This window comes from Helicoverpa zea, chromosome 15 (genome assembly GCF_022581195.2).
Source record: "Helicoverpa zea isolate HzStark_Cry1AcR chromosome 15, ilHelZeax1.1, whole genome shotgun sequence".
NCBI classification, from domain to species: domain Eukaryota; kingdom Metazoa; phylum Arthropoda; class Insecta; order Lepidoptera; family Noctuidae; genus Helicoverpa; species Helicoverpa zea.
Window position 1 is genome coordinate 7808945 of NC_061466.1, and position 22473 is coordinate 7831417.

At 35.5% G+C, this 22473-nt stretch overlaps 1 protein-coding gene across 1 annotated transcript in view; it reads left to right on the forward strand.

Moving 5' to 3' along the window:
• Positions 1 to 18064, forward strand: part of LOC124637218 (protein unc-13 homolog A-like) — a 92282-nt gene extending 74218 nt beyond the window's left edge. Inside the window, exons 2-5 of the mRNA XM_047173580.1 lie at positions 51 to 80; positions 1116 to 1221; positions 13188 to 13302; positions 17930 to 18064. Of these exons, the coding sequence (XP_047029536.1) occupies positions 51 to 80; positions 1116 to 1221; positions 13188 to 13302; positions 17930 to 18064 (386 nt within the window). The remainder of the gene's footprint in view (positions 1 to 50; positions 81 to 1115; positions 1222 to 13187; positions 13303 to 17929) is intronic.
• Positions 18065 to 22473: the final 4409 nt, after the last annotated feature.

The following is a 22473-nucleotide window of genomic DNA, read 5'->3' on the forward strand; positions in this document are numbered from 1 at the left end:
CAAACGACGTAATAATTGTTATTAAATTGCTCGTTTTTCTTTTGTTTCAGTAAAAAAGGCGCGCTATGTTTCCATGCAAGGTAAGAATTTTTTTAATATACCTTTTTTTTACAACGTCCATACACATACACACACAAGCAGGTATTTTCTTATTTTATGTCCAAAGTTCGTCGATATCTACAAATATATCAACTGTATATGTAATGATTCAGAATCTCAAGATACATACAAGCTATAGCTTAATTTAAGGGTCACTGAAGAAAAATATTTTAATTCTTTTTGACATACATATATTTTTTTATAAAGTATTTAATATCTGTAAGTTACATTTTCAATGTTCGTTACCAGCCAATTACCAGTTCTTTATATAAATCTGTGCCCTTGACCTTTGATAGAAATCTCCCTCCTAGGGCTCCTTTATTGATTTTAAATTTTACACACACGAACAGTCTGAGCATAACTTTATAGGTCATTCCATATTTGTTTTTGAATTGAATATCTGGAAAAAGTTATGAGATAAACGTCAAAATATATAACAAGTTCTTTCAATTCGAATGTAATCCTTAATAATGTTATATTTTGTATTAAAAGTTTGTCGGGTTACATTTGAAATAAAGACATCAAAAATTACTATGAGGTATCATTATCGCGAATGACAATATCACACCTCGTATCTACCTACAATCAGTTTAGGTAAAACATCAAAAAACATTTTTTTTTGAATTACCTGCTGCTACTCGAAAAACTCTCTTTTTCGAAATATTGGCTGCTAGTATATTTTTAAACAAAAAGTTATTTATGACTGTATTGCTGCCTCGCTTGTTACATAATTCTATTATAAAGCGAAAATACATTGAAAGCAACTGACCAAGGCCTAGTTCTATTTACAATTCAATGACCCTTTACATTAAGTTCGACCAACATGTTTGGCGGTTACACGAACCCGCAATAACCCTACATTACTTCTAATTTAATTCAACTCTCATTAGCTCTTTGATCGAAACTATACTAGGAAACATAGACCAGGCCTTTCTTTTCATTCCCTAGCCTACCTATTTTTATCTACCAAGCAAATTTGAACCTACGGCATATTAAGATATGGTTTATTTTCCCAGGAGTACAACAGTTCAACACTTACGTGACACTTAAACTACAGAATGTCAAGTCTACGACGGTGACAGTTAAGGGTCCGACTCCATGTTGGGAGCAAGACTTCCTATTGTGAGTATTTTTAACTTTTTTTTGTATTAATGCATGCAATAATAGGCTGTATTTCTTATATCTAAGGGCGAGAATAGAGTGTGTTTGAGTGTGCTTTCTAGTGGCCAAAGTAAGTGGTATACGTAGGAATCTTGTCTAATTAGTGGGCACTTAGAATTTTTTGTGCTGGCAAGACGTTAGTAAATTTTGCTACGATAGAAACGTAACATGCATGTCATTTCTTAAATTGTGATAGTTTATTGCTACTATTAACAGCGATTATGTAGGAACATGAAATGCATTGTTTACCTTTTGAACTTTAATATAAATGAGAACAATGAAAATCTTAAAAAAAAATATTGGAGTACACTCACTTAAAACAATCGAGAAAACAATACAGCATAAGGCTTGTAAGTTAACACTGCAGTGCCTACGTATTTAATGTAATAAGTACTAATTTTCACAAAATCAAACTTAGCACATAGTGCAGGCAATATTAATTTATTTAACCTTACAAGCGTCGAGGGACAGAATCTGTAACGGAACAATGGCGTCGCCACGGGACGGCTGACGTAGGTCACAACTGCCTACTTGTCATTCCTAACCGCGTCCTAGGGTTGTGACGAATCTGAAAGCCTAAGATTTTATGGCTTGGCCCCTGTTAAGTAGTCGTATATCTTTATGGAAAAACATATGTATGTTATTGTAAGTAGATTTTGGCAGTTGGAATAAAATGGTGATGCTTATTTTTTTTCGCAATGATGAGGTATGATTTTGTGCGAGATTTCAGATGGCTCGATTTTTGAATTAAAAAGTTTATCAAAAACATTTGAAAAGAAGGAACTTTTGAAGTAAAACATTGCAATAAAAACAATTGAGGTAGGTTTATAAATAATCGCAAATGATTAGACGCTCCATATCGTATATTAATTAACTTATGTTAGTAAAAAAAAGCATTAAATTTCATATTTTAGTTTCCCGCTTTAATCATGGCATCTACCTTAATTAGTTTCTTTTGAATTATCGATCAACATTTCTCCTTGGAAATTCATGTCACGTCACTAAAAACACACTGCAATACCTTCCAAGAAACCAGGAAGTACTTACACCATTTTACTCAATTTGAATACTTAAGAGATTTTATTTCAGTTCATTAAAGTGGTACGTTTCTTAGGCCAAAAATACTTGGAACTTGGGCTATATAGCCGTAGTTCATTAATCTCAATTCGAGCCTTAGCTGGTGCTGCATAGTAAGTAGACAGTAGACACATCTTGTCTCGTTTTGTATTCCTAGCTCAGTAACATTTTGTATTTCTAGCTCTGTAACATAGAGTTGTGTTACTTAGCGCGAGGATTGTGATGTCGTTTCTTTATACTATTGTGTTCTTATAGTTAGATTATTTGATCAGGATATATAACGTCCAGTCCAGCAATAACTAGCTAAGGAGATAATGCAATTTAAGGGCTTTGTATTTATCTATTTTAATTTCTGGATCGATTTATTATAGCACGCGATTTGAAAGCTATGATTCAGGTTTGCTTTATGGAGCTAATGGTGTAAAACCTATCATTATAATTTATTATTTTATTCTATACCTACTAACATCTATACATACTATTATGCATACATGATATGATGCAACCTCTAAATTATGCTATACTTAAAATAAAGTCGTTTCATAAGGTTCCAAAAATCAGTTCAGGTGATCATAACAAAATCCCCCGTGTTTGTCAACCCTGTGGCTGGCAGACTACAATTTGTATTATATTAGCATTTCAACCCTGCTGTCGCTTATTCATTGCACACCGCTCGACGTTGTAAAGTCACAATATGCGAATATACGTCATTCTGGTATGACAGCTGATGGACGCATTTGAGGGTTGAGTACAAATTGCGGTTAGGTTAAATATTTTTACAGGAATCTTTTGTAAGGGTTTTTTTTCTTTTTAAGCTTCTTAAGTCACAGTGAGGGAGAATGCATTTACAAAAGTGCTTGAATAAGAGGTTTATGCTAAGTTTTTTAGGTAAATTAAAATTAACATAAATTAATCGAAGTTATAGCCGAAGTGTCACGTCTTTACGGATGATACACTAATGCTATAAATCCTCTCAGAAACTTTAATGGCCTTACTACAAAAACTTAAACGTCTGATTTACACTTGTCTAAAAAAATTGTGGCTGCAAAATGAACCATATGTCAACGTCATAATCTGACATTTTTTTAGACAAGCCTTAAACTGACGTTTAAAAGTTTTTGTGGTGAGACGGGATGTGTTAGATTGCTTATTTATTGAGGCAAGTATAAGGCTTTTTTTATCCGACTGAGCGAAGTAGTTCCCAAAGGTCACAGATGAAGCCGGGTGGAAAACTACTATATATAAAAAGTGATATCAGCTATTAGGTACGTCTGTGACTGGCTTTATAACAGTCTGAAGTAGGTGTGACATGGCTTGATACTAATCTAGTGAACAATGCTTTGCACTTCGATGTGATAAGCAACGGTAAAACCATTTAACAGGTTTTATTTACCATATTTAATAGTGTTCTGATCATATCAGTGTTACTATCAAAGAGTGTTACAATTATTTGCTTCAGTAATTATGCGTATAATTACAGGCCTTATAACATAGTAGCGATTTTTTTTCTCAATCTCTATTATGTACACCAAATTTTTAGATCTTCATTAAAAAAAAAAATGGTATTCGAAATATCAAAAACCGCATGACACAAACAACAATCATTATCCGGTGCAAACATATATACCTAAGTATTGCAATAAAAATATACACCTATATTTAGTTATTTAGTTTTTTTTTTATTTATTTAGTTATCAAAAACACAGCTAATTTAATCTTTACAGGCACTTAGCCTAATACGACAAAATTAGTTACATTATATAAAATTTAAAAATTCAAAATTACATTATACATACGAAACTAAATATAATATCACAAAAATAATACCACTACTAAAGTTTTAAATACTAACAATACTATAGGTGGCCCTTGTGAACTCATTCAGCATGCATAACAGGAATGCAGGAAATAACAGAAAAAACGAATACATATAATAACACCACTACGTATATTACAAAAACATACGCGGCCCGTCGTTTTCAAGACGACTTTTTGCGTCCCTCCAACCATTTATAAAAACCAGTTCTGATGGAAAAGAATGAAAAATAAGGCTTGAGGTTTAGCCAAGATGAATGAAGAGTGTTGCCCTAAAAAGATGACGAGCGTCACACGCAGCCGCCTTAAGCTGCGATTCCACTAGGCAAATTTTTGCCGCGTCAAGTGCTGCTCAACATATACGGAAAAGGTACCTACGTTTTGAATGTTAGCTGCCGATCGTAACTGCTGAGCGAACGTGCCGTGGCTCTATATAAGCAATCGCAGCTTTACTTCTGGTTAGAACTTATATATTTACATGAAACTGTTTTGGATCGAAACGGCAGCAGCACGTACAGTCATTCTCAGATTTCGACAGTTGCAGTCGGCCGTTGCAGTTGGTAGCCAGCTTTCAAAAAGTACCTCAGCAAACGCGCAATATGACAAACAGACACAAAACAAAAGTTCCTTGCCGACTTTCAACAAGTTGGGCAACTTGCTATGTATAATGTTGCGCGTCAATTGTTGCCTAGTGGAAACGCGGCTTTAGAGTAAACACCTAATATAATCCTTCAGGCCTGTTGGTACTTTATTTAATAAGGGTTAGTGATGCTTGCAAAAAAGTCGTGGTGGCCTAGTGGGTAAAGAACCAACCTCTCGAGTATGAGGGTGTGGGTTCGATTCCAGGTCAGGCAAGTACCAATGTATCTTTTCTAAGTTTGTATGTACTTTCTAAGTATATCTTAGACACCAATGGCTGATAAAAAGGTGAAGGAAAACATCTTGAGGAAACCTGGACTATAGTCTGAAATCACCAACCCACATTGAGCAAGCGTGGTGATTAATGCTCAATCCTTCTCCGTGTGAGAGGAGGCCTGTGCCCAGCAGTGGGACGATAAAAAGGCTGTAACAGTAACAGTGATGCTTTCAGGGCCACTATGCACATAATATACATATGTGATTGAAGATAACGGAGCCAATGTGTTCTGTTGTCCTGTAGCGTAGAGATCTGAGGTATATTTAAATGACATTGTAAAAGAATTACTATTCAAAACATACTCGTAAATTTTCTTGTTTGCTCGGATTTTGCATCTGTATCTTAAGTATAGACTTAATCAGAGTGGGAAAAAAATGGACATCAGTATAGGCCAAAACCTGTGGAAAATAGCTTGTGAAATATTTAGATGTTTATGACTACTCCATACAAAACACCGATCGATAAAACGAGCACTAGATTTTTATCAAAATGTGAAAGTTATTAATATATATTCTGCGATAAGTTCGTGTGACGTAGGTCCGTACTTAATTTTTTTCAGACAAGTACTTATTTATTTATTCATTCCTGTTTAATATTGATTTTCGATATTGCGTAGTTAGCGTTATTTTCCTTACTTTGTTATCTCCTACGAGTTAACCAGTTATTCGTTTTGAATAAAGTTAATTTCTTTGTTCCAATATTTTTGTGAATTTTTCACCAAAACTTTTCATATTGTTCTAACTTTACGCGTGTCACTTTTAACACACAATATCACGCGCCAACTGTACCGGAAAATTCTGATATTTTGTGATAGCAAAATACACAAATCGCATACATTTTACGTCGTATCCCGCAACCGAATTTGTCGCTTCTCCATTCGTTCCTGATTTACGATTCTAGACAAAATGAACCCAATGCCAAAAACGAGAACAACAATATTGTGAGAGTATTGTTACGTCATCGTCGTCACAGCTTTTTTATCGTCCCACTGCTGGGCACAGGCCTCCTCTCACAAGAAGAGAAGGATTGAGCGGTAATCACCACGCTTGCTCAATGCAGGTATTTCAGACTTTACAATCCAGGTTTCCTCGAGATTTTTAATCAGCCATTTTTGCCCAATATATACTTAGAAAATACCCACATACAAACTTAGAAAAGCTGCATGGTTAGCGTTTCTCGGACGTTTTAATCAGACCCGATCGGACGGATTGGTGCTTTACCCTCTAGGCCATCACGACATTTTATATTGTTTCGTTATCATCAGTACGAGATATTGAGAATGTATTTTGGGAATCTAGTAACCGATTGACGGCCGAGGTTAAGAGGTGCAAACTGACCACCTACGTCGAACAGACGTCCAATTTCGTACATCTCGAGTCTGACATCTGACTGCGATGGGGTATTAGACAGTTAGACGTCCCTGAAGCTCATTGTGATAAAGGAAAGGTCTTACAACTCAGGGATCTTGAGATTCAGTGCTCGTTTCGTTCTAAGCCTACTTGAAATGCGTCTTGTAATAACGCGTGATGTCAGATATTTTAGCCAGAGACTTTTGTCACTGATTGAAGGAACACGTCAGGAATTATTTTTATTAGTGTTATGTTTTGAGAAAACATATTTATTTTTAGGTTTTATTGCCCGCGACCGTGATACAAAACGAAAGTAATTTTTGATGTCTTTCTTGAACTTCGAAAGTTCTTTAAATTCTTTTTCTCGAAATATGATCATATTTTGCATTAAACGTTTATCGAGATTCATTTCAATTGAAAGATCTTTCGGAATTAAATAAAAACACCAAAGATTAGGTACTACGATGGTAAATTTGTAGACTATAAAAAAGATACATTTCCCGTTCCAGTCGTGATACTTAATTTAAAGACTTTAATCTGACGTAGTAGTTATACTAAACCTATTACTGCCTCGTTGGTCTAGCTGTCGCAAGTGCGGCTGCTAAGCACGAGGTCTCGGGTTCGATTCCCGAGTCGGGCCGAAATCGCTTTGTGGGTTTTAGAAGACTTTCACAAAGCAGCCCGGAGCCTGGAAGCTGGTGATTGATACACCCGTGCATCGGAGAGCACGTAAATGTCGGTCCTGCGCCTGATCTCTCTCCGGTCGTGTCGGATTACCGTCCCATCGGGCTATGAGAGTTAAGGAATAGTGAGTGCACCTGTGTCTGCGCAAATGCTCGTGCACTATAATATTTCCTGCGTAGTTGGCTAATCTCCTTACATAAGAACAGCCGCCGTAGCCGATAATCGGCTAGGAGGACATCATCATCATCATCACTAAACCTATTAGGCCTCAATTTATTTTCTATCACTAATTTGATTTCACAAGGCTAAATTCAAACTTAGCTGGCATCGAATATACGCCCTGTATTCTTGAATATAGACCATTCATGTTATAATGGGGCATAAACTCGTTTTGTCCGCGCTCAATGGGCGCAATTAAGAGAGCAGAGGTGACTCTGGGCCAAAAGCGAAGCTTCGCCTATTCGGATTAGTTCTGATTTTAGTTCAGTATTGAAGCAATAAGTTTTTATGTGCTTTTGGTAATAAGAGTCATATTTGGTTAATGTTTTTTGCATACTTATTGTTATTGGTTTCGATCAGTCTTTTTATTGTTCCACTGCAAGGCATTTGTCATCTGATCTCATCTCTTATATAGAGAAGAAATGAGCGTTAATAACCACGCTTGCTCAAGGTGGATTGGGCATTTCAAAAGTTTTAGTCTACTCATGTTGCTTTCTTTCACCTTTACTCAGACATTGGTGTAAAATTATTCCTACTTAAAAAGTGCATGAAAATAAATAACTTATTATTGAAATATGCTTTTTTGCGCCTTTGTGGTATGAAAATATGCAAAAAAATACTGTTATATTTTTTCTGAATTGAAAAATTTAAAATCATATTGTACAAAAAATTGTGCCAATAAACCCTTTGTTCTATTGTTCATATTCAATTTTGCTGTTAAAAAACTGTTTTGCATCTGACTGAAGCTTTGGAAAATGAAGTATATTTTTTTATCAATACCGCAGTATTTTAGTATTCAGCTTTTGTAGATCAAATATCGGTATTTTTCACTTGAAATGCTGCTATTATAAATCGTAATTTGAAACAGTCAATTTAAAAATGTTTGCGTAAAATATATATTTTTGGGCTTAAATGTTTTTATAACTAAAGTATTCGTTGTAAATTAACATTGATTTACTTACCACATATTTTCTTTTTTATATGATTATTTATCTTACTCAACAAAACAAATGAAATATATCTTGAATAGCTATAAATTTAGTCTTTAGCCACACTGCTAGCTTCTAAAATGTGATCATTGCTTATTCTTAATCACCCCATAACGCCAGGCCCCTCTTCTCCACTGGGCACTATGGGCAAGTGCCCAGGGCCCCGGGATCGAATGGGGCCTCCTAGTTCCTGCCAGATTACCAAATGTTAAACCGATATTTAGGTATTACCGAAAAACATTAATTTTGAAAAATCTGATGATAATGTGATCGGCACTGCTTACTTTAAATTGGTTTTGTCGCAGCCCAAAATACTGATTCTCCTCTAAATGGTGTTTAATTATGAAAGAGCGATATTTTAAAACACGTGGGTACAATATCTAAACGATAGAGCGCTTTACACTAAAATACCGAAACTCTTAACATTGCCATCAATCATCAGTATAGCCCATTTAGAACAGGTGAAAATTTTATCAAATTTTAATACGCAGTTTTTCAAAAATGTTTTGGTCTAACAAAAATGTACATTAATTAAAACTGCATTATCATTTTTCTGAAAATCACTTCAAAACACTGACGAACTTTCTGCTAGCAATTAGTCCAAAACAGTGTTTAACCAATTTCTTAGCAAATGTATTTCAATTTCTTAGTAAGGTGGGGGGGGGGGGGAATCTCGGTCGGCACATATGGGCACGACCAGGATAGCGCCGGCAGAAGGGACAAGTGAGGGTGCCATTCTAATCTGCGAAGCCTAGGTTCACTACCAGTCACTGCACACTATTCAATTTTTAAACTAAACTACAACAGTGCATGCGCAAGACGTCGATGCGTCACTGAGAGGGGTGCCAGTCCGGCTGTCATGGATTACTTAAATTAATTCCCCAAAATTATAAAAAAAAATCCGCTCGCTTCGTTTGCGATTTTTTAATAGGTAATGTCTGATTCGTTCTGCGCTTACTGTTTGAGTCCTCAGTCTAACAAAAAGTTAAAGACCGAAGTAGCAAAAACAACTGACGCTCTACGCTGCCGATTTCTAAGTTGTTTAGGAGGTGGAGGACTTTTGTGTCCCAAAACTCGAAAAATTCGTGCTCGCTACGCTCGCGGCTTCTTCTCTCTACAGTGGTTTTTTTTACACTTGTTTGGGTGCTTTGTCCCAAATTTAAAAATTTCTTTGAAATACACGTAAGGCTTTAAATCTAGGATTTCGCATAGGTGCCCGTTTTTTTTGCAAAAGAGTTTATATTATAACTAAATACTGTTTTCTCAAGGTCATAGGGGCCCCATGATCCTAATGTGCCCAGGGCCTCAAATAGTTTAAAGACGGCCCTGCATAACGCAGGCTTTTATTTTGATTGCAAAAGGTATTTAAAGTGCCAACACCATTATTTGTTGCAAGGGGTCTTAAAAATATTAATATTATTCAGTTGCTCTGTTTTTGTTTCTTTCTCACCATGTATAGTATTTTTTAAAATAAATATTTTAAAAGCTATAACAGTTTAATATGTGCAACATTTATTTACTAAATGTTCTTACCATCAAATCTAAAACTTCAAAAATGGTAGGAACAAGAAAAAACACAACCTATATTTTAGTAGACAAAAGATAAATGTTTATATATATTTTAACCACTAAAGTGAAGAACTTAAGAATATCATACGTGTAATAGAATTATTTGATTGTAGTTTGTGGGAAAACTTTCATCTCATTTGACATACTCTAAATGTGTTCAGCGTTTATAAATAAAGTCTTGCCACATTGGAAAGCAACTCTACCAAAAAGTTTTAGAAACAACTAAACAATGCGTTGCTGCTAATAATTTAAAAATCTCAAATTTTATCCAGCTAGAATTTTGCGTAGTTATCCATTTAAAAAGATAACCAGTCTCGGGTTGCTTGGGGTATCGGGTTGCCCGGGTAACTGTGCGTTGAGCAGGTCGGTTAGACAGTCGCTTCGTGTAAATCACTAGTAGTCAGCAGATGATGATAATCCATTAAAAATAAATCTGTTCTTCAAGTTTATATGGACGTTAAATTAGGAGTGTTGCACAATAATAAATGTTGGAAGCCTACTTCTAAATAATGACTACGTCACGCAACTGCATTATTAACGAAATGGACAATGATGGTCACTTGACACGCACTTGAAGGCCTCCTAAAGTGGCAAACCACCACCAAAATGTATTATGTTTTGGGAAATAATCTCTTGTGTGTTTCAATTATTTTGATATAATAAATGCCAGATTTTACAAATATAATGACTCTTTTTAAATATTGAGACACTTTTTCATACCCGGTCGGTTAGCCCAAAGGTAAATTATTAATTAACTTATCACAACTGATTAACTAGTACATAAATATTATCACCAATTTTCAGCCTTTAAATTGACAACTGTCGATTTTCATTTTAAAGACAATAGACACGGTAATATCTCATATCGCATCAGTTGAATCGAAATGATATACAGAAATATTGAATTAAGACCACAGAAAGTGCCTTTTGACAGTTTTAACCCACGTTAATGTTACAACATTTGACTGTAAATAAAGTATGTCAAAATGGAAACAGACAAGTTTTAATGCAGCTCAAGCACAAAATAGTCTCACGAGACAAAGTGTATGAAATAACAATTCCTAAGATAAAGTAGATTTTTCTTGTCAGACATTTCCTCCGCGAGTGCAGTGTAAGAATGAAAAGTGCACAATTTTATTTGCTTCCAGTACAAAGGTTTCTCTTTATAGAGTGAACGAATTAATGTTATAAGGATCATCTGTATCTGCAGTTAATGCACTTACTCGATCATGGCTCAAGCATATTCTTCGATACAGGAGGACAGGATCGATAGTTCAAGTTGAACATTTGCTTTTTTAGTACTGGCGATGCGATATTCATTGAATTTAGGTAAAAGACCTGTTGAATGTTTAAACCAAAAATAATTAGGATTTTGTAACTCCAAATATTATACACTAACTCCCACCCGCAGTATCACCCACGCCCCGAGGGAACTCCTTGTAGCACTCGGATAAAAAGTGTAGGACACTTTTTAAGTTGGATTCCAATCTATATGTACCAAAACAATTTCAGCATATTTTATTCAGCGAATTGGCGAACATTTTTGGCGAATATTTTCATATACCTATTAACATTTCCAATATTAAAATAGTAGTATTATGAATAAAACCTATAATAACTAAGCAAAATATAAAACTAAGACACTCCATCTCTCCAAACCACTTACCTATAAACAAACTTCGTAGAGTACACAGAACCACAGTAAAACTTAGAATTAAACTACGTGGAAGAAAAATATTAGCTCATAAAACTTTACGTTTTCACAGCTCTACTGCCATTAATATGCTAAAGTACTTTCTTCTGTCACTTAAAGGCGAAGGAAACAAGTATCCATCCTCGAACAAAATATACGGTGCATTTTGATAAGTTTACCTGACACTGCAAACTTTTAGTCGGTCGATATGTTGTTTGGTCTCTTAAATCAGTGTGATAAGGAATGGAAGTACACATGTATCAACGATCAGGTATTTGTCCGGTATCACCGACTAAAAACTTTGATTGAATTCACGATTTTCTACAAAAAAAAAAAAACCAACCCGGTTTGAACGGTGCGCGGTTACCGTTTCAAACCGGGTTAAAAAAATCTTCATTTCAGTCAAAGGTTTCAGTGGATCTGATACCAGCTAACTACCTGACCGATGTTACGTATGTACTTCCATTCATCTTCATACTGACTTATGAGCCCAAACAAACTATCGGCCGACTAAAATTCGTAGTGTGCGGGTTCTCTAAGGCAAAGGAAACAAGATATCCATCCTCTAACAAAATATACGGTGTATTTTGATAAGTTTAAAAGCGATGGGTGTGGTTGTGAATCACTGAAGGCGTGACTGCTGCGATATAATTATGAGTAGTCTGTTTATATCGTAAAGAAGTTTTAGTGGCTGTTTTGAACTGTGATTGGTCAAGCTTGTAGTAGGAAGGTGGATTAAGTAGCGCAACGACGCGTGTTAAAAAGGAAACAAGAAGTGTCTATAGCATATTTTGCGAAATATGTTGATCTTAAAGGCCTGCAGATGACGATGTGTAGATTTTCATACCCCTTCCAAATGGTTGTGGCTAGATTGCCAAAATTATAACAATCGTCAGATAATCAACGCATATTTTTATTGTGTTTTGAAATTTTGAAAAACTCAAAATATGATTTTGCTAGTTACACAAAACTGCATAAATTCGAAAACTCTCACGGAAATAAACCCTGTAAAAGTAGAAAAACTTTTCAATTCTTCTTTACTGCATGAAAAATACGCGTCGTGTGATTTGTTTACCTACAGGACCAAGCTTACGATTCGCTGGAGTAAGCTCCTTTACTGTACGACCTGATTTTATGGACTGTTTGCCTTCAGTTGTGGTCGCTCTTATTTTGTTTTTTTTTTCTTCTTTTCTTTATTTTCTTTTACTGTGAATAGGGCAGGTGGGTTTAGATTTTGTGCATGGGTTGTTTGTTATTTGTGGATAACTATGGCATTGTGATTTTGTAATCTGTGTTAGTTCTATCAATGACACTTCTTTGTGTTTCATATCCACTTTCGCAATTTGTACATGTGTTTATAAACAATCTGATTTAAACGCGGTGATATGTAGAAATAGATTAACCTTAAAGCATTCTTAAGGTAAAAAAATAATTTATATTGAATTTTTATACTCGTGAATGACACCTTGTTTTCTATTCATTTGTGGCCTTTTTCAAAATTTATTTTCGAAATGCCCCTTTGCGGAATGACAATAAGGAAATAAATAAGTCCCATGCTAAATACAGATCTACTGATTTATTTATATGCTAAATATAAATATTTTCTTATTCAACAGTGAAATCAATGACATCAACCTGGGCCTCCTGGTGGAGGTGTGGAACAAAGGCGTGATCTGGGACAAAGCCCTCGGCTACCACTACCTGCCTCTCACTTCCGTGGCATATGACGAGGTAACATACAGATACTATGTGTTTATATGTGTATAGTTGAGTATTTTTGTGTTGAATATTGTGCTATTGTGAGATAAAAAAAACATAAAAGATTGCAACGAATAGAGAGTATTGTCCTTTTTGGGAAGTCTTTAAGTGAGTAGAATGAAATATTTTACCTTACAATCTAGTGTTACAAATAAAAATTGTCATCCGAATTTAAAAGTTGTATAAAGTACGTTATTTAATGGTACCTTATAAGGGTTGTAAGAGTGAGCTAAATCTCCTACTTCACCAGATACATAATTGAGTTATAATTTCAAGATTTTGGTTCATAGACATTATAATTTCTGCCTCAGAAAGCCATTGTTACAATAATCGTCAAATATCTTTGCTCCTGTTAAAATAGCCTGCTTTCACACATGCGCAGTAAGTAGTTTTTTAACAGTTTCTGATTGTCGTGAAGTCACTCCAGCTAAATTCGGAGCAGCTTACTTATTTCGCGAGATTGTAAAGTAGACCCTTTGTAATCGCAAACAGTGCTTAACAACACACAATGAAAGGACAAAATGGAAAACCCATTGAGTATTTTCAAGAGCCTTTATTCTTACACCATTTGAGACAGCCTTGAATCGAGCAATCCCTTTAAAGTCTTCCTTAAATGTAAACGTTTCTTTGTGTGCAATCCTCAACGAATTGCATTTATGCCCATTTATATTTGGCATGGAATGGGGTCGCATTTTAAAGGGTTTTAGGTTGGAATTTAAATAATATAAATCATAGAATGTTTCAGAGGTCCTTTTGGGTATTTTTTTTATCAAACTTTTTTCTGCTGACGTCATCATTTTTGTTGAGGGCTGATGTTAGTCATAAACACGTTAGTATCAGTACCTCAAAATTGTTGATTAACCATGGAATCAAAATTCTGAAATCAACAGTTGATCACTAACCAATATACAATGCATCGCATCGCCATGGCATAAGTATTATCAATACTCTTTTGTTTCAATTGTCCCAACACCAGAAACCCAATCTTTTAAAACGGAAAATGACAATTTATTTATTTATTTATTATATTTGGGAAAATTAAATATAATAAATTAAACAATTAAACCGTATAAAAAGCCAGAAACTCCCGTTTAGTGAGCTTTTACTGAACAATGTACGTTAATTTTCATGGAAATCATGATAAAGCTTCGATATATCGTACTCAGAGTATCCACTTTACTATGGCATGCAAATTGTACGGAATTTGCATACATAAAGGTTGTAAGCGGCATTTTCCACGGCGTCGACACAACTCGGCTTTTGTTAACTGAATAACCGCTAACCGGACGAGGTTTTTTTTATGAATACTCCGTAACAAGTTGGGTTTTAAACCCGGCTTTGTGGAAGGTGTTTGGAGAATGGCTTATGCTGTGTTCAGCGGCTAATAGGCATGGAAAGTTAGTTTGAAGGTTGCTGAGATTAAATATGAGTGACCTGATTATTACGAGAAAAACAATAATGACGTAGTTGTGCATAAGATACTAATTTTCAATGCCACAAATTTTTTAACGTATATTTTTATCATATGGGTATAAACAAGCATACTTAGTTCTACAATTTGGTTTTACTTATGTTAGTTTTCCGCAGTTTTATCCGTGTCTTGTGGGATCTACTATCCGCATTCAAATAAAAAGTAGTCTAGGTGTTAATTCAGGCTTCCTTCATATCAAATTGATTCAACCGTGTTTGCGTGTAGAAGTAACGAAGATACCCACAAAATTTCTTCTTTATTACTCTGATTAATAGAGTGACAACGTTCTTATCAATGTGTAAAATTGTATACAGTTCCTAGATTACAATGATTTCCATTACCGTATTACAAACAATAATTACTCTGTGAAACGTTGACCACAACCATAATACCGAACTGTACAGCTTACACTACGAGTTAACGTTTTGTGGTTAACACATAAATATCCATGACAAGCAGCTCTGAGTATTAAAGTCATAAATTATATCTAAAGGATATTCTCGGGAGACCCGCTTTGGGATACCTGTGTTGTTCTGAGTAATATATCGCTGTTCTACTAATTAAATATAATTCGTATTTATTTAAAAAGGTGGTGGTGGTATGATACTATATTTTTTTTCAGTAAATATGTGTAATTATGTATATGGGTCCGGGTTGTCATCTTTGGCATTCGTTCCAGGTGGTAGTAAAAAGCCAATTCGTTTCAAGTGGTATCAGTTTATGCATGTAGGTAGCCAATTGGAGGAGGTCAGATGGTCACTTCATACGAAAACACTGGTACTCAGCTACATCCATTAAAGTGGAAGCCGAATCCAACATAATTGGGAAAAAACTAGACAGATAATGATGAAAAGAAAATGGACGGTCGGTACGCAATCAGGGTACCTACGGTTATGGTGTAAGAAAGTCAATGAAATCAATACTTGTAATGAGCTCTGACTGACCTTTGCCCTTCCTGGCCTGGTATTACAGTAATTGGAGTATTTATCAAATTAATACTTCTCTAGAAATGTAAATTGATTTCATGGTATTCTTGAAAACTGCTGTTTGTGGTTCAGTTGTAATGCCGTGTTCACACCTTACCTTAGCGTACATAGAATGAGCATTATATAGATTCCTCACCTCATAGATTCTACCTCAAATCTTTCGATTCAAAAGATTTGAGGATTTCATACACAAATATACACGTAGGCCACTACTTGTAATACGTGGGTCCCTTCTTGAAAACATTAATGATTTTTCTCTGCTCTGATTTGCTCAAAATAACGCTATTCTGTTAACGAGAAAGGTTGCGTCTTACACACTGTATGTTTGTTACTATTTCTCGCAAAAACAACGATCACGTTTCAATTAAACTTGGCAGTAATACAGCTTGATACGGGCTATTTTTTATCTAGGTGCGAGAAGTATTGCTCTCCTAACGCAGACATCCACGTAGAACATTTAGCAAAATTGATTAAAAAATCATAGGTGTCCACGACCTATGCAAGTCAATACGTAATTGTCGGTTGAAAAATTTTTCCTTTCATGAGCGGCCAATTGATCAGATTACCTCTGAAATATTAATGAGAATCGCTATTCACGTTAATGAGCCCCTGACTGATTGATTGCAGCACTTTGCGAGTTATTTCAGTTCATTTGCGAATAACTGTGAACGAAGTGTGCGGTTCATGTTGAGTTTAAAAGTGGTAAAGGTTAGTTGGTGTTTGTGTGTACATTTTATAAATCGCGGTTGGTTCAAAATTTTCCTTGTACCAGTGAAGTCACTAAGATTCGTCCTAGTGTGACATAAGTTCGATGGCTTATAGACCGAATTGTATTCCATTTATAAAGTGTTTTCCAGTAAAATTCTGTTTGATCACCATTAGGTGCTACAGTTCCCATCATCAACGTAGTTTCTTCGAAATGTTTTGTTCATATGTTTGACTGTTGTAGAGTCACTTGTAGGCACTACAGTCACTGTACAAATATTGACGAGGTTGATGTAATACTTTATATTTTCAAAGTAAGTATACTAGGACTAGGTTACGAGTGACGTACGTGTTCAGCACGCAATTATAACGTAATTCCCTTCAAGCTTTCACAAGCCTTCGTGTGGATTCAACAACTCAAGGATAAATACTGTTCTAAGTATGTTTGCATGTTGAAATGTCGAGCTCAAGATTACGTATTAATTTCGATAAATGTTACAGTAGAATGAAAACAGAACAAAGCTAAAAGCTGTCCCTTTGATCTGTTCTGTAGCGCCAAAAATACTTTTGAGTGAGACTTAAGTTGAGTAGCATTTTGGGTATTCAAGCGTAGTCTGAAAACCTATTCCAATAAGTAGCGTATTCAAGTCTCCATTTAAAGCCGGAAGGTCAGCATATAAACAGAATTTAGACTGTTTTACTCTGCTATTAAAATACTTAGTTTTCAAACAGGTATTTCTCTACTGCGTAATTTTGCTGCTATCCGTACCAAGTTAAAATCACAATATTCATCCTACGGGAGTGTTTGCATTTGCATCGCCCTCCCAATTTACTCTTCGGAGGTAATTGGTACAAGTAAAATGGGATGAGGGGTGTAAATTTTCTTATTCATAGTCGAGAAGTTTGAGAAATCTCTGTTGTAGCATTTATGGTGATTGGGTTTTAAAATACTTTGAATTTTACTGATTTTATCATCATGTTTTGTTATAAATTAGTTTGTGTGAACACTTGGTTGAGTCAAACATACTTAATTAAATGATACAAAGGATAAAATTTGTATTATCAAAACTAAGCCTGGTTTGATTAAATTAATCTTTGTTACCTGCCAAAAAAGCAATGAGAGTTAACTTCGCCATTCCTTGCTGTCACATAAAACATATGATCACAAAAATCCACAAACAGGGCGATTTGTGGCCCATATTTTCCACTCACACACACAATTTTTCACCAATGAAATAGTCAGACGATCTCTCAAAAGTCGCGGATAGGCGTTGAACACGGAAGCCGCTTGCCACCAATCCTTTTGGAACTCACTGAGTAGTACAGTTTCAATAGGACCTATGTTCAGCAGTAGACTAGACATTCTATGGCTGAAATAATGATTTAGTATTCTTCTCCTTCTTCTTTTCACAACAATAACATACTTCTATTTCCCCAGTCGGACGGTGGGGGGCGGTGGGTGGAGTTGGAAGCGCAGGTGATGATGCGAGGTGGCGCCGTCGTCGGCACCACAGGCCCCACTGGCAATGCCTTGCTGTTGGACTGCAGGTTCGAGCCGCCTTTTGGTAAGTAACCTTTTATATATTTATCGTGAAATAAGAATATATACATAGCTGATGTTGAATAAGTGCCTCACGAACGCCTTAGGTTATAAGTCTGTAATGATAATGATAAGGATGGTGAATAAATAAATAGATACTGTGAACAGCACATTTTTAGTAAGGTGTAGAATTTTTGATGTTAATAAAATGCTTTGTAACTTAATGGTCCTAGAATATTGTTTAAACATAACGAGAACATTTTTCAGATAGGGTTTCGTTTACATCAAAATATGAATTCATGTTCAAAACTATCCTTGTCCTTTCTTATGGATAGTAGCTGGTTGTAATTTAGTCCAGCCATTATGAATGTGACTAATATAAGAAACAAAAAAAACGATATGAAACTTCTAGATTAAACATCACACTTTAAAATAATAAGAACCTTCTCTTCACACTGCCAATAATTACCTCCATTATGACCCACGTCACTTGAAACTTAAATTACTCAACGTAGAATCTAGCTTGCTCTAGTATAACACTGACTTGCAAGAGAAATGAAATAGGATATTGGCTATTAGGATTTATGCAAACTCCTCGACTTTAGCCAGCAGTGTATCTTGAGCGCGATTTCCTTTAAGCCTGGAAGTACGGAAATATTCTGTAGCTTGTGATAAAATAAACGTTTAAAAAGTAGTCTTCCTGAAGAAAATCTACAGTTGCTTTAAAAAAATACATACAAATAACTTTAAGTCCACTTGTGGGAACAGGTAGATATTGTACATATGCAGTTATGATGATTCCAAAATACTGATTTGTCGATTGTTCAGCTCAAGTTATGTTTCTTGAAGGATTGGATTTCTTTTTAATTATGTGTTCTAAGATGCATTAACATGTTCATATATATCACAGTTCATATGATAGGGATTTAAGTAAATACAAGGTGTTGATTTGCATTTGTGCCATAGTTCAGGAGGAGGACATACAATACGTAAATAATCGATTGGAATTACAGTAGATGGGAAATAACTAATATGCACTGCTTTTTTTGTCATTGTAATGTTCCGAAGTAATCCAATTTTATGAATGAAATTTATGAGTGATCGTTGCGTATGCTTTGTGTGAGGGTGCAGCACGGTTTTAACGCCAGTAACATACGCGCCAAGTTTAAATAAGGCCAGATGACATTTACGGAATTCCGAAAAAAAATTAAAGAAAAAAAATTCGTACCAATTTTTTTATTGATTTGGGTCGAGAATCATTAGTATAATTACCTCCTTGAATATGGCACGGATGCAAATCAACAGCTTGTATAAGGGATTGAATTGTGGGACTACATACTTAATTATCGTATTTATACTACGTGATGTTGTTTGCTTGTTCATCCTTGGCAGTCGTTACGGGTAGTCAGAAGCCAGTAAGTCTGACACCAGTCTAACCAAGGGGTATTGGGTTGCCCGGGTAACTGGGTTGAGGAGGTCAGATAGGCAGTTCTTGTAAAGCACTGGTACTCAGCTGAATCCGGTTAGACTGGAAGCCGACCCCAACATGATTGGGAAAAAGGCTCGGAGGATGATGATGTTGTTTGCTTGTTACTAAAAATAGGTAAATTATAAATAAAGATTTCTAATATACGATGAACAAAACGGAATACGACACACCATTAATCATCTTCAGGGACCATGTTACTTGTTGGCAGAATTTCGTTGCGAGATTTTTTTATGAAACAAAAATTTTTTTTTTTCGGCTTTTTGGCACCAAAATACATATTTTCGTTTTCTAAGAAATTATGATTTTGTATTGGTAATAGTACATGATGATAACAAGAAAAGCTTCAGGCTTTAAAGGTGATGAAAAGTAGAATTAGGTATTAGGAACCAAACATTTAAATCGATATAATAAATAATGCCCTCATGAATTTAATTATAATCAGTATCTTTCTTTACGGGAGGATTTTCATAATTAACGCCAATTTAATTAAAGGGTCCAAGATTAGGACGTGATCCCGTAATTAAAATTATCACCTGGGAAATGCGTTCTTTATTTTGACTTTTGTCTTACTAGTAGATTTATAGGATGTTGGGTTAGCAAAATAGAGCTCAGACATTGCCAACAAAAGTTATGTTATAAATACTTACAGTAGGTACCCATTTATAACTAGTTCACTGAAGAAACGTTACAATATTATATTCTCTCTGAAATACATAGAGAACATTATTATCTTTTATTGCTCAAGTTTCTGTTAACACGCAGAACTAAAAGAAAATTTGAATACCATTCGCAGTTACTAACAAACACACATAATATATTACATGGTCACATAAACATCGTGCTCTTGATTCATATCCCTTTCTAACTTACGGTGAGAAAACGAGACGCTATACATCTGGAACACGGAGTAAGGAAAGATGAGCAGAGATGCCATAATGCAGGTAGGTCAGGCGCCTTATTCTAAATGATTAGTTACTCAGTAACGAATGAGGCGTTCGGGTTCGTTGAGACATCTGTCGAAGATTTTTAGTAAGTATTACAAAAAATGAGCAGATGACAAGAGGGCGTGTAAGGGTAGATCCAGTAACGTTCCTCGTCTCCGAACACCCGCATTTTGGCGCGCTACTTTCTTAAGAGATTTTCCGTTATGGCACCTCCGCTTGTCATTTTGTTCTCCTTGATCTGAAACAATGTAAAACTTGAACGGTAAAGTATTTGTGACCCAAGACCCTTGTCACCAAACTGGCGGTTCCTGAAACAGGACGCGTAAAAATAGTTTGTAGGAAACCATTCTTCAGGACATTCGCCATAATCGATAAAGGAAAAGATATAAAGTTGTGTTGGCACAAATCTCAAGTATGTCATATTGGCGCCTGTCTGGCTGCTGAGCCTTGCCAAACTCTATGTCCTGATTTCGAAAATCTATGGTTAGGTCAGACCAGTAAGTGCGAGTAATGTGCGCGGAGGATTTATTCCACTTTCGAACAGGTCTTTGGTATATGGGTCGAAGAGTAAACAACCACAGAGGCTCATATTTGTCACATAACCACTGACATGGAAACCTATTTATTTGAAACTTTTTTATTCGAGTGATGGGCTTGATAACTGTAAACATTATGCCTATGAAGATTTAAAAAAGGAACTTCTTTTTTTGAAAATCAAAGTAATCTAATTTAGTTAGGAGGATCTGCTACCCTAGCGATCTATTTTCTTTGCTTTTCGATTACATTATCTGATGAGATCACATCTAAAATAGCCACTTAGAAACTCATTTATATAGTACCCTCTTTTATTTTGTAGCATTAAAAAAGTTTCTAGGGATGGGCATTGGACAATCTGTCTATGCTTAGAAAGTAAAAATAACAGGAAGAGTAACAAAAAATACTTATCAGTTTCGTATAAAACAATCAACCTTGATAAAAATCTGTTACTCATTATAAGGAGAGATAATTGGTTTCATGATCACACATGACAGAAATCGCCTCATAAACAGTGAAATAATTGTGCAATTTGAACAATAAACTGGTACCTAATTAATATACATGAAAAATTTGGAAACATGTTGCAATTTTCCTGCAATCGACGACCTTATCGAGTCCCTCTCAAAACCAATTTTAGAACAAATCTATAAAAAAGTTCCGACAGAAACAAAGACATTCAGCCAGGACGTCACTAGTCACTAGGACGAGACGTTTTTTTTTTTATTGTCCACAATGTAACAAACATCGGGCGCCGTCTAGGCGGGTCTGTGAGACTCGTGGGCGAACGCAGCCCGGGTGCCAAGGTCGCTGTGTCACGTGACCGTGCAAGGAGACGATAATAATGAATGGACAGCCTTATTACGTCTATGCTGGCTGTAGACGATTTGGCGCGAAATGTGCGTTCCATATTTGAATGTGAAGTTTTTTTCTTTTTCTTTGGAATGGCTTTGTGGAATGAATGAGTGTTTGCAATTCGAATAAGTAAGAATATTTATTAGAGTTTTGTATTGAAGTCGTGTAACCTATTTCTAGAATAGGTATAAAAGATACATATTTTTTTAACAGCGATTTACTTATATGTTCCTATGGCTTTGTTGTTCAAGGAAGTTGTCATTTCATGATTTGTAAATTAGAATTTTAAACTCATTCGTTACAAACACTGACACGATTAACACATGTCACAATATATAAATGTTACTGTTACTGTTACAGCCTTTTTATCGTCCCACTGCTGGGCACAGGCCTCCTCTCACATGGAGAAGGATTGAGCATTAATCACCACGCTTGCTCAATGCGGGTTGGTGATTACAGACTTTATAGTCCAGGTTTCCTCAAGATGTTTTCCTTCACCTTTATATCAGCCATTGGTGTCTAAGATATACTTAGAAAGTACATACAAACTTAGAAAAGTTGCATTGGTACTTGCCTGACCTGGAATCGAACCCACGCCTTCATACTCGAGAGGTTGGTTC